We start from the raw sequence: 13,268 nt of genomic DNA, 5'->3' as shown, positions 1-13,268 counted from the left end.
GTTAAACCACAAAGGTTTGTATGTAAGGGGTTTGAGTGGGATTGTATACTACAGCTTAGTTTACTGAATAAAATGAAGACAGCCTGAGGAAATGGAACGAGAATGAAAACTAGAAACATATGCACCAAGAAGAAGGCAGATGGAGGTTTTCTAGTAGTTTTCTGAAAGATAAAAACATGCAAATCTCTTCCATTATGCCAAGTCCAAGATATCCACATTTTTCCTATCATTTTGGAAAATTACAGAGTTGAATCAAAATTTAACCTCATGTTGTCACATTACTATCAAAGCCTAGATTGCAAAAGTATCTCAGTTATATCAAAATGTACTTCTACATTCTCTAAGAAGTAATGAGTACAGAATGTGGCAAAACATTATTAAAATCTTGTGTGTTACTGGGTCTTCCTTTGCTAATAAACTATTCTAGGAGGATTACAGATGTACCATGTGAAAGATAAGGAAAACTTCATAATTATAAATTGAAACAAAAAGACTGTTGAGGGGTTAAAAAGGTTGGGTGAATCCTTAAGTAATTGGGAAGTGAAAGAATGTACTGAATAAATTCAGGCAAAGAAGTTGTTCTGATATTTGGCCTCATTTCCTTTAGACATAATGTCACTGAATGGTAAGTTTGTGTGTTTTGATGTTTTTCTCCTTTCAGTCTGCAGTGATGTCGGCTACATTTGCAAAATTTCACCCCAATCTGGTGGTTGGTGGCACTTACTCAGGCCAGATAGTGCTGTGGGATAATCGCAGCAACAAGAGAACCCCAGTGCAGAGAACGCCACTTTCAGCTGCTGCTCACACGGTAGGAGGTGAAATATCTTCAAGGACTGTGCCCTGTTGAGATGTGTTTAATGTCTAGGAAATTCTGTCCAGTTCATTTGAGTGGCAATGCTTAAATGTTTATGTCCATATTTTGATACTTAATCTGGCTATTCATAAATATCAGAGTGTCAGAAAATACAACTGTCAGTTTTATAGAGTGGCATAATTTGTACTTTTGATTGAGATCAATCTTCTGTGCTTTGTTAAATGGTGAAGTTGTATATTTTACCGTACATCAACTATATCAGAAATGGTTATTACTTCTAAATTCTTTTCTAATAATATTTTGTTTCTTAGCACCCAGTGTACTGTGTAAATGTTGTTGGGACCCAGAACGCTCATAATTTGATTAGTATCTCAACTGATGGGAAAATATGCTCTTGGAGTCTGGATATGCTTTCCCAACCACAGGTAAGATAACTTTTGATAAATACATATATGTAGTATATATTCTAGATTAGTATTTTATTGAAAATTCACTTGATCTAATAAACATTAATCAACACTTTCCCAACACATAGAATGAAAATAGCTTAATATTTGATAAAATATTTCCCCACCTGTGGAATCAATATTTTCTGTTGTTTCTTTTGTATAGTTTTGGTGTATTTTTGTTAGTGGTGAACATAAATGTAGTAAGAAAACTTCCTTATTCCTGCCCAGTCTATCCAAGTTAAAAAGAAAACCCTTCTGTTGTGAAATCGAAAAGATTTTGTAGGTGTTAATATTTCTTTGTATGAAGTAAGTTGCTGATATTTTCACTACAGGATAGCATGGAGCTGGTTCACAAACAGTCCAAGGCTGTGGCTGTTACCTGCATGTCTTTCCCTATTGGAGATGTCAACAACTTTGTTGTTGGCAGTGAAGAAGGCTCAGTGTACACTGCATGCCGTCACGGCAGGTGAGTACCAACTTTAATTCTTCAGAGGAAATAAAAACGGTGAAAGTATGAGTTCCTGCATGCTTTACACTCAAAATTTTTTAAAGTTCATATTTTCTCCTTTGTACTGAAGGAGTTCAGAATAGCCCTGTCTGAATTCCAGTGCACTTTCTCCAGAGTAAGAGGTTAATTTAAAACAGAAATGGTTGGAATATTGAATTGATATTATGAGTTGTTTGTGTTGATGAGGACAGCATAGGTCACTGTGGTTTTATTAATTTGAATTGTAGCGGAACATTCCAAACTTCTTATCAGTTTTGTAGATAATTGTACAGTAACATCACGCACAAATCTTAAATTGGCTAGCTGTTCTCCTGCTGTTCAATCTATTTTGAAATTGTCTGACTGTATCTTATCAATTGCTTTCTTAAATACAATTGACTGTCCAGGTTTCATCTCAAATACACATCACCTTGCTGCACAGCTTTTTTGGTTCCAAAATACCCAAAATTGTATCACTTTTGTGTAACATCCTTCCCATCTGTCTCCCTCCTTTTTCATTACCCCTGGTAGGAGGCTATTAGGGATATATTCTTACTGGTTTATGTCTGAACCCTGTGCTCTTAATGTATATGCAACTTCTCTTAATTTAATGGGAGTTTTATGCTTGGTCCTGAGACTGGATTTTGTTCGTTGTATGAAATGAAGTTGTAGCTATTGCTTGGAGGACAACATAGTTAAATGTGGGATACCTGATACCCGAATGAGTCTCCTGGCACTTACAGTTAGTAGAAAATACCTGGTGAACTGAAGGTCTGTTTTCAAGCCTGGTCTTCTGTGATCCTGCTGTGGTGAAGCCTTTTGCAGTGTGTAACATCCATATAAGATAGCAAAGTCTTCTTGTGGCTGTATTTAAATTGCATTTCAGTGCTATCTCTGTTTGCAGATGTTTGGTTTCCAAATCAATTAACCTTGGTTGTATATTCTGAAACAGCAAAGCTGGAATCAGTGAGATGTTTGAAGGACACCAGGGACCAATCACAGGTATCAACTGCCATGCAGCAGTTGGACCTGTAGACTTCTCACATCTTTTTGTCACCTCTTCTTTTGACTGGACAGTAAAGCTTTGGACAACGAAGGTAACTTAGATAGTTCAGTGGTTTTCTTCATAGCCCTTGACACAAGGTGGTGCTATAACGTAAGCTACTTAAGGAAGTTCACAAACCTGAAGTCAGATGGTGTGAAGTTCTGAGGTTCTTAGCTGCAGTCCTGCAGAGACGGCTGATAAGCAAAACTAAGATTAACAGCATAAAACTTCGCTTCCAGCTTGTACATCATTTGTGTATTTCTGACCATTTTTGTCAGCCTTTTGCCCTTTGTTATCAACAATGATTACAATGTAATCAAATGTAAATCATATAAAGCCAGTTACCTCATATATAGCAAATGTTTTGCTACAATTTTGTGGAGGACTAAGGGACAGCACCAAAACTAATGTCAGTTAAACTTGAGGCTTGCAAATGAAATACCTGTAATTTCCACTGCAAGAATTACTTCTTTCTCTGTTAGTCTGATGCCCTGAGGAATGCAAAGCAGAGGAAGCAGAGTTAAAATCTCTGACTAATAGTCACTGAATTATCATTGGCTTGATTTACAAGATTCTTAAAGCACTAAATTTACAATTTACAATTGAGTTGCTATTGATTGTTTTATAGTAGCAGCCAGCAAAATGGCTGCATGCTTTGGAAAGCATACCTTTAACAATAAAAAGCACTAGGTTTTTGCTGATTTTTGCAGTGGTGTTTTTTCTAAAGCAAGTCAAAATGCAAGTCACTTTTTACTTATTGCTGATAATACTGTTGAAGTTCTGTATTTTGCTTTACATGTTAGTTTTATAATTTTGAGATGTAGGGTTTGGATATCGCATTGTTATCTTTGCTTTTCAGAATAACAAGCCTCTCTACTCCTTTGAAGACAATTCAGATTATGTTTATGATGTGATGTGGTCTCCAACTCACCCTGCCTTGTTTGCCTGTGTGGATGGGATGGGCAGGCTTGACCTGTGGAATCTCAACAATGATACTGAGGTGAGAAGTCAGGTTAACAGTCAAATGCAGCTGGAAAATTGTTTGTACTCTTAAAAAGAGTCGGGTGTTTACCATAGTTTGGGGGGTTTTTTTACCATGGCTTTTTTGTTGTTTTTAAATGTTCTGTTGTTCCAGTAGTTTCTGTGTAGTAGATAGCATTCTTTGATTACAGGGTTAGAAATTACTCCTCTTAATGAATAACAGCAGTAATTAAATTGTTTTACCTTTAACAAGAGAGCAAAACATTTGTTGGTGTAACACTGATCCATGTTGTGAAAGTGATTATAGACCTCCCACTCTGAGGCCTACAGCTTAACAGTGTGAACAAAGCTATTACCACACACCACCACTGTTCCTATTGCCACAGTAATACTGCACTGAAAGTGCCATTTGTTTCTAACTTAGTGAACTGAATGTTTGGTTTTCTGGTGCAGGTTATAAACTTCATTATAGTAGAAACCTTTTCCAAGATTTGCTGGAGGTAAATCAGAGGAGGAACCTGACATATACTTAGTACTTAAATTTCACTATCTGAAAACTACACTTAGAAGAAAATTGTAGTTCCATATGCCAGCCTGTGGCTTTAAATTGGAATTACCTGTTCTAGCCTTTTGGACAGGGCTTGACATGCCAAAACAGCTGATTTCATCCCTGCCCTCTGTCATAATCTTCCTGAGATCCCACGGTGCCTCACCAGTGCATGAAAGTGTGTCTGCCTCCTGTCCCACAAGAAGAGTGCAGATGTTTGTACTTTGGCCAAGGGATAGATGTTGTTTTGGTCATGTCACTAGTGATAGCTTAAGGGCACTGAGGTCTTTGTATTGTGCAGTCTTTGATCTGTGTACCATGCACAGGATGAAGTGCTCAGCACTTCTTTTGATGCAGCACAGATGGCCTAGGTGTGTTCTGTAATCTCTAGCTTATGGAAGCCTGATGCATTTTTAGCAATGTGTTTCAAATTGGTACAGGTTCCCACTGCAAGCATCACAGTGGAGGGCAATCCTGCTCTGAACCGTGTGAGATGGACACATTCTGGGAGAGAGATTGCTGTAGGTGACTCAGAGGGACAAATAGTTATATATGACGTGGGAGAGGTATGTATGTCATGTATTGTGCAAAGCATATTGCAAAACACTTGGGTTTCTTTATTTAGCAGCTTGCCTTTCATTTTTTTCTCCTGTCATTAGAGGAATAATAATTAGGTTTAATTTGTATTTTTGAATTAATATTTCCTACTAGTGTTTTATTTAAGGTGTTCTAGCATAACTTTTTAGCATGCTGTCATCCTGTCAAAAAGAAAAAGCTTTACTGTAAAGCTGGTGAAATTACTATTTACTGGTGAAATAAGAATCAATGTGTTTTTTAATAGAAATTTTATCTTCTATGTAATTGTGGCACATGTGAGTTCTCATCCTAGCTCAAGAAATACCGAATAAAAAATTTTGCAGCGGAGCAGCCTTGATTTTATTCTTACAGGGAAGTGGTTGCTCTTGCAAGCATGTGTACTGCAGTAGTACATGGCTGATGATAGGATGAGGATATAGCATTGGTATTCCCTTTGAAGGCAGTCTCTCAGGTGGAGATACATAGCACAAGCTTGTAATAATATAATTTTGTACTTCAATGCAGGAGTCTCAAATTCTGCTTCTTTTATTAGTTAGAGCTTTTGACGCTTACACTAAAATAAAGGTAAGCCTTTGTGGAACTGGAAGCTCTTCTGAACATAATTGAAGTGCTGTGGTGTTCAAAGTGAGGTCAGCTGTCTTTATCAGGAGGTTGCAGTAACACTGTCTGTGTCACAGCAAATCGCCGTTCCTCGCGGGGACGAGTGGACGCGGTTTGGCCGAACGCTGGCAGAAATCAACGCCAACAGAGCTGACGCCGAGGAGGAGGCTGCGACCCGCATCCCGGCATAGAGCCCGCCAGCAGGCTCCAGCTGCACTGGGGAGCGACAGGATGCACAGCCTAGGGTTCAGTTCTAATCATAGCTTAGGGGACGAATATATGGATTCAACAGTGGACTTTGAAATGTATTAAGAGCACTGAAAATCAGATCTTGCATTGCTATGTTTTATATATAAATTACAAGCACATTCTTGGATTTGTGTAACTTTTAATACAGTCGACTTTGACTTTGCAAGGATCTTTTGCTGAAACACTAACCTGGTATAAATTTGCTACTTGGCTTCTGTAAAGTCCAATCTGAAACGGTATCTTTCTGAAAAGTAAAAGTTCTGCTCCTAAAACTCTCTGTATTACAGACTAACCTTCACTAGGTAGTAAATCTCTGAAGCATTCTTTAATTTGAATTACTCGAATTACCCATGATATGCATGCATATGTTCCAAGTTTCATCGTTTATATATAGATAAGCCTCAGACTCTGGTAGTGGGTAATATATGTGAATAAAAATTTGTCTGTAGTTACAAACTTACATGATAATCAGACCTGAATTAATCAAATACATATTTAATACCAATTTCCTTTTGTTTGAATTGGTGCATTAAAAGTTGAAACTGATTCATAAATAAATACTATACGAGCACTTGTCAGCTGCTCTGACCTCTAATCTGTGTCCCTGCAGTAGTTGAAGATTTCTGGGAGCTGATCCTTTTGTTTTACTACACATATCACAGGCTTGTTTTTTACCCCCAACCACCCCTTACTGCCATGGCAATTGGCCAATAGCAAAAAGGCTCCTGTTATCAAATTTTTCTTTTCCAAAGGGTAAGGAACTTGACTTAATTTCTATAGCATGATGATTTTCATTCTGTAAGACTTGCTAATAATTTCCCCTACTAAGTTAAAGATTTTCATTGTTATTATTGATTATTAATATTTTTGTTAAAATTTCTTAATGGCTGAAAACAGGATGGTTGGAATTTCTTTTAAAGGTTACTTTTTTTTCTTTCTTACCACATTATGCAGTTTTCTATCAGGACAGGTTGCAGGGGGGCTGTTTCTTTTGGGTTTTTTTTTGTAATAAATACTGTGAGTTTTACTAATTAGGCACTAAATTAGTTTGTAGCCTTTAATTTAGGACTCTACATTTGTTTTTAATCTGTTACAAGCTTATTGTTTTTCCAGAAGAGCTGGTTTTATATGCTTAAAAATAGGAAATAGGTTTATATTCCTTAGTTTCATGTCCAGGAGTATTGTCATCATTTCTTTGTTGTTTAACTTTTCTGTTTAGTTTGGAGGTTTTTTTTTCTCTCCTTGTCTTAGTTCTGTTATTGTGAGCATCTTCTAGAGACACAGCAGTAACAGCAGTTGTCTTCAAAAGTTTTCTTTTTTGGTGGGTCTGGAAGTGAAACGTGTTTAGGCTTTCATTGGTGTTAGTATTTCAAGAGTGTGTCCCCCTCTTTTTTCAAAGCAGCCATGCTGCTCTGCTTAGTTTGCAGACATTTATCCTCTGTGTTCTCCTCACCCCTACAGCAGACTCTCAGCGGAGAACCATGTGAACTGTGTAAAAGCAGGCACTTCAGGAGATAGTTTGTACCTTTAGGCAGAAGAATTCTTAACAAGCAGAAGATGTCTTGGCTGGGTGGTTTTAGAGAGAGGGGGTGCTTGGGTTTTTGGTTGGTTGGTTTTGTGGGGTTTTTTATTGTGATTACTTCTCATTGAATAATACATTTCCCTCACACTTTTATTTTCAGAAATCTAGTAGGTAAGGCTTTCTTTTGCATACATGCAGGTCATATGGCATTAGCTTTGTGTTGTTTCAACCTTGTAATAATTTTCAGTTATTAAATTTAATACTACTTTATTCCTGCTTGTGGTCCTCCCTCACAGAATAGCTGAGTACAGATCAAAAATGTTGTAAAAGCCATACCTGCAACGTTGAGGCCAAAAGTGATGCTAGATGCTGTAAATGAGGATTCTGGGAGCCAAACTGTCCAGTTTTGGAGCTGCAAGAAATATAAATGCTGTTGTGCATTGTCAAGTCTCCCAAGGCCTTGATCAAGGTAGTTAACAAGCTGTGACTAAGATTAGATTCCTGTCGGTCCCCACCATTTTTGTCTCTATTTAGAAACGCACAAGACAAAATTCATAGATACAAGACAGTTCCCAGAAGCTTGTCTCTATTCAGAAAACAGTACAGAACAAGAAATTCCCTGAACATAATACAACAAATAAAGAAGGAAGCTTTCTCATGGGGTTATCTATGTTCATATGGCAGAATAGGGATCAAACTTCCAAGGTCAGTGTATTGTAACGTCTGGCTCACTAAATATTATTCAGCACCAAAATAATTTTTATCTTCCTTAGAGGCTAGAGCTGGAGAAAGGCTGCTGTGTCTAGTGTTCAGTTCTTAAGAAGCCATTTCTTCATAAACTGACAATCTCTGATGGGCCTGCTGTCACTTAAGTAAGAAAACAGAACCTGAAATCAGTTTATACCACTTGGATATGCTCTATTCCAGGATGTTTAACCCTCTAAGAAACATGTATAACTTCAGTAAGCAAGCCTGGAAACCACTCATTTCATCTCTGGCTGCAAGGATGGTGTGACTGATTTTCCTCCAGAACAGCAGAAATCTAAACTCATCTATTTCCTCTGACATTTTTGCATTTAAATACTATACCAGAAAAAGTTTTGGCAGACATTAAGCTAGAAATAGTTCAAACTTTCAGTTTCTCTTCTCCTTTTACTTTCACTCACCTGTAAATATAAACAATCAGTTTTGCATATAAACATAATACAAAAGTAAGTAGGTTTTTCCCCCCCACAGAATAACCTAATCTCATGGTAAAACTATTTAGAAATTAAGAGAACGCTTTCAATTTTTTTATAACAAGTTTTCTATTCAGGAAAAAAGCCATTCTGAGTGATAAACCCTGTAAACATTCTTGAGTGTGTTAGGAACTGGCAAATCTCCCATTGTGTTTTGAATATGCTACCATAGGAGTAATACCTAGTACACATTTAGTATTACCATGTATTTTGAGAGAATTCCTTGTCAAAAAGTAGTGCTGCAAAATAAAATACTGCATGTGCTCATCTTATTACTGTGTTCTCTTAACACTTACAAGCCAGCACATTGCATTTCAATTCGTTTGCTGTAACTAGCAGTGAAAGGCATTCCTGCAGAGGCTCTGTCCTGTCCAATCATTAAATGGGTGCATCTGATCATCACATTTCCTCTGTGGAGGGAAAAACAATCATACTGGACAACCTCCTATAAATTCAATGAAGCAAACCGACACAAGCGTTTTAAAACATTTTATTGTCACGATTGTTAACAAAACACCTTCAAAACATCTGTACATTTCAAACTATTCTGAACTGCAATACCCATTATATAAATGTACGTGTATAGATGCCCTGATGTCTCTGTACAAAGATGTACAATATGTACAGTAACATTAAATGCAAGCTGTGCAAGGCAAAGTCTAGGTTACAGCTTCATGCCACTGGTTAGAACAAGGCAGAGAACCACAGCTTCAATCAGTTCCTTGTGTGTAAATAAATAAATGCAGGTATGTATGAATATTTGAAAGGAGCAATTATATTTGCAAGCTCAGTTCAGCTAGAACACATGCAGCTGACTGGAAAAAAATACAGCAGTACTCTTGTGAACTCTTTCCACTGCATCAACTTTGTTCATTTGAAACATCTTTTCAGGACTCAGCTGGTACTGTGTGCTCGAGCTGCAGTGGTAGCAGGAGCTCGAAACTTTGGAAGATACAAACCAAATTTATTTTCTATACCAGCAAATGTAGCGGTAGCAAGTCTGTATCCTCCTATATGTGCAGGGTTAACAGGAGGAAGATCTGAAATTCGTGTTTTTGGGGTAGATTCTGATCCAGCGGGTTTGCTGTTTGAACAAAGAAAAAAGGTCCTTTTGTTAGTCTAGGTTTCATAAAAAAGGTCTTTAAATAGACTTATTTGGGCTTAAACACTTAAGTCTTTTTTTCTGAATATGGAAGATTGTTAAAGATTATCTTAATTGACTCCTATGGTGAAGTGAATTTTAAATCAAACCTAAAACTGAAGTTACATTTTTACTGATACTTTTGTAAATTCTTTTAGATTCCAGTGTCACGAGGAAAATGGACAAAACTATCTTGCTACAATGGAAGTACAAATTAGTGTACTGAAATAAATATGAAATGGCTCTTTATCTCCTCATCTGTTTAGAAGTGGCATGCAAATTTCCCTCAATTACATAAGGACAGGGGTATTTTTTACATGCTGCAATTTTAAGTAGAGGTGCTCAAAGTCAACAAGTTTTAACGGGTCCCATGCATGAAAAAGTTTGAGTTTTTCCCTTTAAATTTGGCAGTTGTTTTGTGCAAGCTAAATAGCAAATAATTTGACTTACTGGCCTCCAAAATCAACATACAACCATCTCTGCAGAAGCTCATAAGTGACCAAAGTAACACCAAACTGGGGTGAAGATCTGAACACACGAGCTGTTAAATATTATAAATCATAGTGTTAAACAAATAAAACAGTTTCTCAGAAGAGAAGCTAAATATTTTTAACAGGGTGTTACAAGTTTCACAATCAGACCTTGTAAATACTGCTCTGATTTCAGTCCTTAACAAAGCAAGTGCTAATTTGCAGATTTGGGGTCAGCCTTAGTTTTTTTTCTCACCTCCAGCTCCCTTCCACAAAGCTGAAGGGCCTTCTTCCCTTAGAATCTTTCTGAAGCAGTCAATAACTCCACTGTATGTTGTCTGACCAGCGCGAGCTGCCACTTGCAGTCTTGTCTTGATGACATCAGCAGGGGTTACCAAAGAAGCAGCAGGCACACCTTTTAGAAGAAAACCACATTTAATTTGCACAAAGGATCTTGTAAAAGATGAAACAACTGAAAAATACAAGTGCAAACTTTCATATTTTTTAAAAGGGCTAGACATTACTCTTATTCTTGATGCTTATATAAACAGTCGTGCCTGAGATAATAGTTCTGACTTTCTTCTAAATTTAAAGGCTCAAATTGGTAGTAAAGGAAATAAACTGTGAAAACTCATTCTCAGCATCTTTTAGTGGTCTGGCTGTAACAGTAGTTTGAAACAAGATAAAATTGGATACATATGTAATATATAAAAATTAGTTGTGCAAATTTACTGTATTTGTTTATATTTTACAACATATTTTGCAAATTACATAGATGATTGATTTGGAAATCGAATCCTATGCCTCCATTTGTTAAAGGTGTTGATGAGAAAAACTACTGCTTAAAACCCGTATTCTACAGAAATATGTCTAAACTGCTGTTTGGACTGTTCTGTAGGAGAATAGATGCTGCTTACTTCAGTAGGCAAGCCATAAAAAGACTGAGGACAATGAAGGTGTTTTACAAGTCTGCTTAGTACCAACAGCGTGATATTAGCCAACAGTGATGGAAGAACAAATCTCCACTTCCCAAGGCACCACTCTCGGCTTTCTAGTCAAAGGAAAGGAGAAAGTTTTCAGAAATGTACTCCACAGTATTTAACTGTGTCATCTGAGATATTTCTGAATACTTCTAAATACTATAAAAACTTCATCCCCCTAAAAAGAGGAACCATCTTCTGACTTAAAATCGTGAAATTAAATTTGACTTCTGTTAAACTTTTACAACTGGTTAATATTGAATAAAAAATGTTAACAAGTCACTGATTGCATAGGTGATGATAAACTCAGAAGTGTCACTGACCAATTCAGGAGGGTTTAGAGGAAAACAGAAGCACTGCAGTTAAGCCTGCAAGCATACACAGACAGCAATCATATGCAGATTTTCCTTACAGGCAGATCCCTTCAGACTGTATTCTTGCCTGCTGCGCACATGTAACTGGGATTGAGTGAGCAATTGAGAATGTGAAATTTGCAATTCAGAGAGGCAGATTCCTGTACATGCTATAAACTACGCCTATAAGATTTACATACATTTTTAATAGGGCTCATCCCTTAGTATGAGCAACACAGAAACACTAAGGAAATGAAGAGAAACTGTTAAGTTTGCAGTCTAAAAAGTCTTACAGGAGATACAAATTAATAATATATTATATATATATGAGTATTGCGCGCATATAATAAGTGAAATCATTTTCCATTTCTGGCAGCTCTGCAATACTAAAGACCAAATAGGGCTACAAATCTGCTACGTATTTCCTAGGTGGTCTCCCCTCTGGCACGAGGAACACAACAACTGGCACAGAGAAAGTGCAGCCAAGCTCTGTGTCAAGTCCGATAGGGGAAACTACTATTCACACACAGGCACTCACAACTGATGTATATATCCATACAGTAATTCCTTACAACTGTAACAAGTAGCAAAGGGTCTTGCTCAGCCCAGTGATGTTTCTGAACTGCAGATGCTGTCACTGAATCATTCACAATCTGCGTGCAGATACCTTGTTTTCATCTGCTGAGCTTGTTCTTGGCAGTGCACAATCTGGCCATCTCTATCTGCATGTTTAAATATCCATCACTACAGTTCCTACATCTAGTATTTTTATACCTCTTGCCTTTAATAAAAACAACTTTTTATCACAGCTGCATGTTGTCTTTGTACTAAACTTGCTTGAGATACTGTAAAATATTTTAAATTTCAGAGTGTGGTACTTCAGCTTCTTTACAAACTAATGCCCTATTTTCAGCAATTACATTTGAACAAAGTTTCTTTTCAGTTATTCCAGAATCCAAACCTGGATAAGTCATTTTCTTCCTAGCTCTTATGATCTCTCATTTTATGTTCATCAAAGATTCAAATTAGCCTTCAACTCAGAGCTCAGTAACAAGTAAAACCCCATTGAGACAGACAGATCAAATTTGACTACAAGTTGCTGAGCTGCATTACGCTGTTTATCCACATTATGCAAATGTAATTAGCTCTCATCAAAATTACATCGCCTCCCACTAAGGATAACAGTGATCAAATTTAGATTAAATCAGATACAATGGTACAGTACCCCTCCTTTATATGGGGCTACCGAATGAATATTAAATATTACTCACTGAAAGAAAAAAAAAAAAAATTACTTTTAGGAAACATTCTGCAAAATTACCTGCAATGGCTCCAGCTGCAAGAAGATTAAGCCCTCCCACATGGCCACTTTCATCAGCAAACATCATTTTACTATGAGCATAAACCGGAAAGTAGATTGCAGAAAAGGGAATGTCTCTGAGGAAACATGCTTTGGCACCCTGACACAGAGAAAAGAGACATAATGCAAATAAATTCTGTAAATAAGGCTAAAATTGATATGCAGCAAGCAGCCTGAGCCCTGAAAATACAAACTCATTTGATCTACCACATAAATAACACAGAAAATAAAATGTCTCAGGAAACAGACAATGCAGGGAACTTGAAAATAAGAATAAAGCATATCTAAACTAAGTGTCTGGGATGAGGAAGCTTCAAGGTTCATGTAGAAGTTTGGTAAGTTATACATGACATCAATCCTGACAATCAGTACTTAGGATAAATACTTTTTACACACTGTATGTCCAAAGGCAATAGAAAGCATGACAAAGATCAG

At 37.0% G+C, this 13,268-nt stretch overlaps 2 protein-coding genes across 8 annotated transcripts in view; one reads left to right on the top strand and one right to left on the bottom strand.

Moving 5' to 3' along the window:
- DYNC1I2 (dynein cytoplasmic 1 intermediate chain 2) overlaps nt 1-7,561 on the top strand; it is a 28,095-nt gene extending 20,534 nt beyond the window's left edge. For all 4 annotated transcript variants that reach the window (XM_056496155.1, XM_056496157.1, XM_056496156.1 and 1 more), the window contains 7 exons: nt 662-808; nt 1,126-1,239; nt 1,596-1,729; nt 2,703-2,847; nt 3,655-3,795; nt 4,764-4,889; nt 5,598-7,561. In XM_056496155.1, coding sequence (XP_056352130.1) covers nt 662-808; nt 1,126-1,239; nt 1,596-1,729; nt 2,703-2,847; nt 3,655-3,795; nt 4,764-4,889; nt 5,598-5,711 — 921 coding nt within the window. In that variant the 3' untranslated portion in view covers nt 5,712-7,561. The remainder of the gene's footprint in view (nt 1-661; nt 809-1,125; nt 1,240-1,595; nt 1,730-2,702; nt 2,848-3,654; nt 3,796-4,763; nt 4,890-5,597) is intronic.
- Nucleotides 7,562-9,003: 1,442 nt separating this feature from the next.
- SLC25A12 (solute carrier family 25 member 12) overlaps nt 9,004-13,268 on the bottom strand; it is a 45,660-nt gene continuing 41,395 nt past the window's right edge. For 3 of the 4 annotated variants that reach the window (XM_056496151.1, XM_056496150.1, XM_056496152.1), the window contains 4 exons: nt 12,795-12,933; nt 10,397-10,555; nt 10,121-10,211; nt 9,004-9,613 (listed from right to left, as the gene is read on the bottom strand). In XM_056496151.1, coding sequence (XP_056352126.1) covers nt 9,424-9,613; nt 10,121-10,211; nt 10,397-10,555; nt 12,795-12,933 — 579 coding nt within the window. In that variant the 3' untranslated portion in view covers nt 9,004-9,423. Of the gene's footprint in view, nt 9,614-10,120; nt 10,212-10,396; nt 10,556-11,057; nt 11,192-12,794; nt 12,934-13,268 lie in introns of those variants that run through there. The other variant, XM_056496153.1, reaches the window with a different exon arrangement.

This window comes from Oenanthe melanoleuca, chromosome 7, assembly GCF_029582105.1.
Source record: "Oenanthe melanoleuca isolate GR-GAL-2019-014 chromosome 7, OMel1.0, whole genome shotgun sequence".
NCBI lineage: Eukaryota > Metazoa > Chordata > Aves > Passeriformes > Muscicapidae > Oenanthe > Oenanthe melanoleuca.
This window is presented reverse-complemented; position numbering and strand designations above follow the sequence as displayed.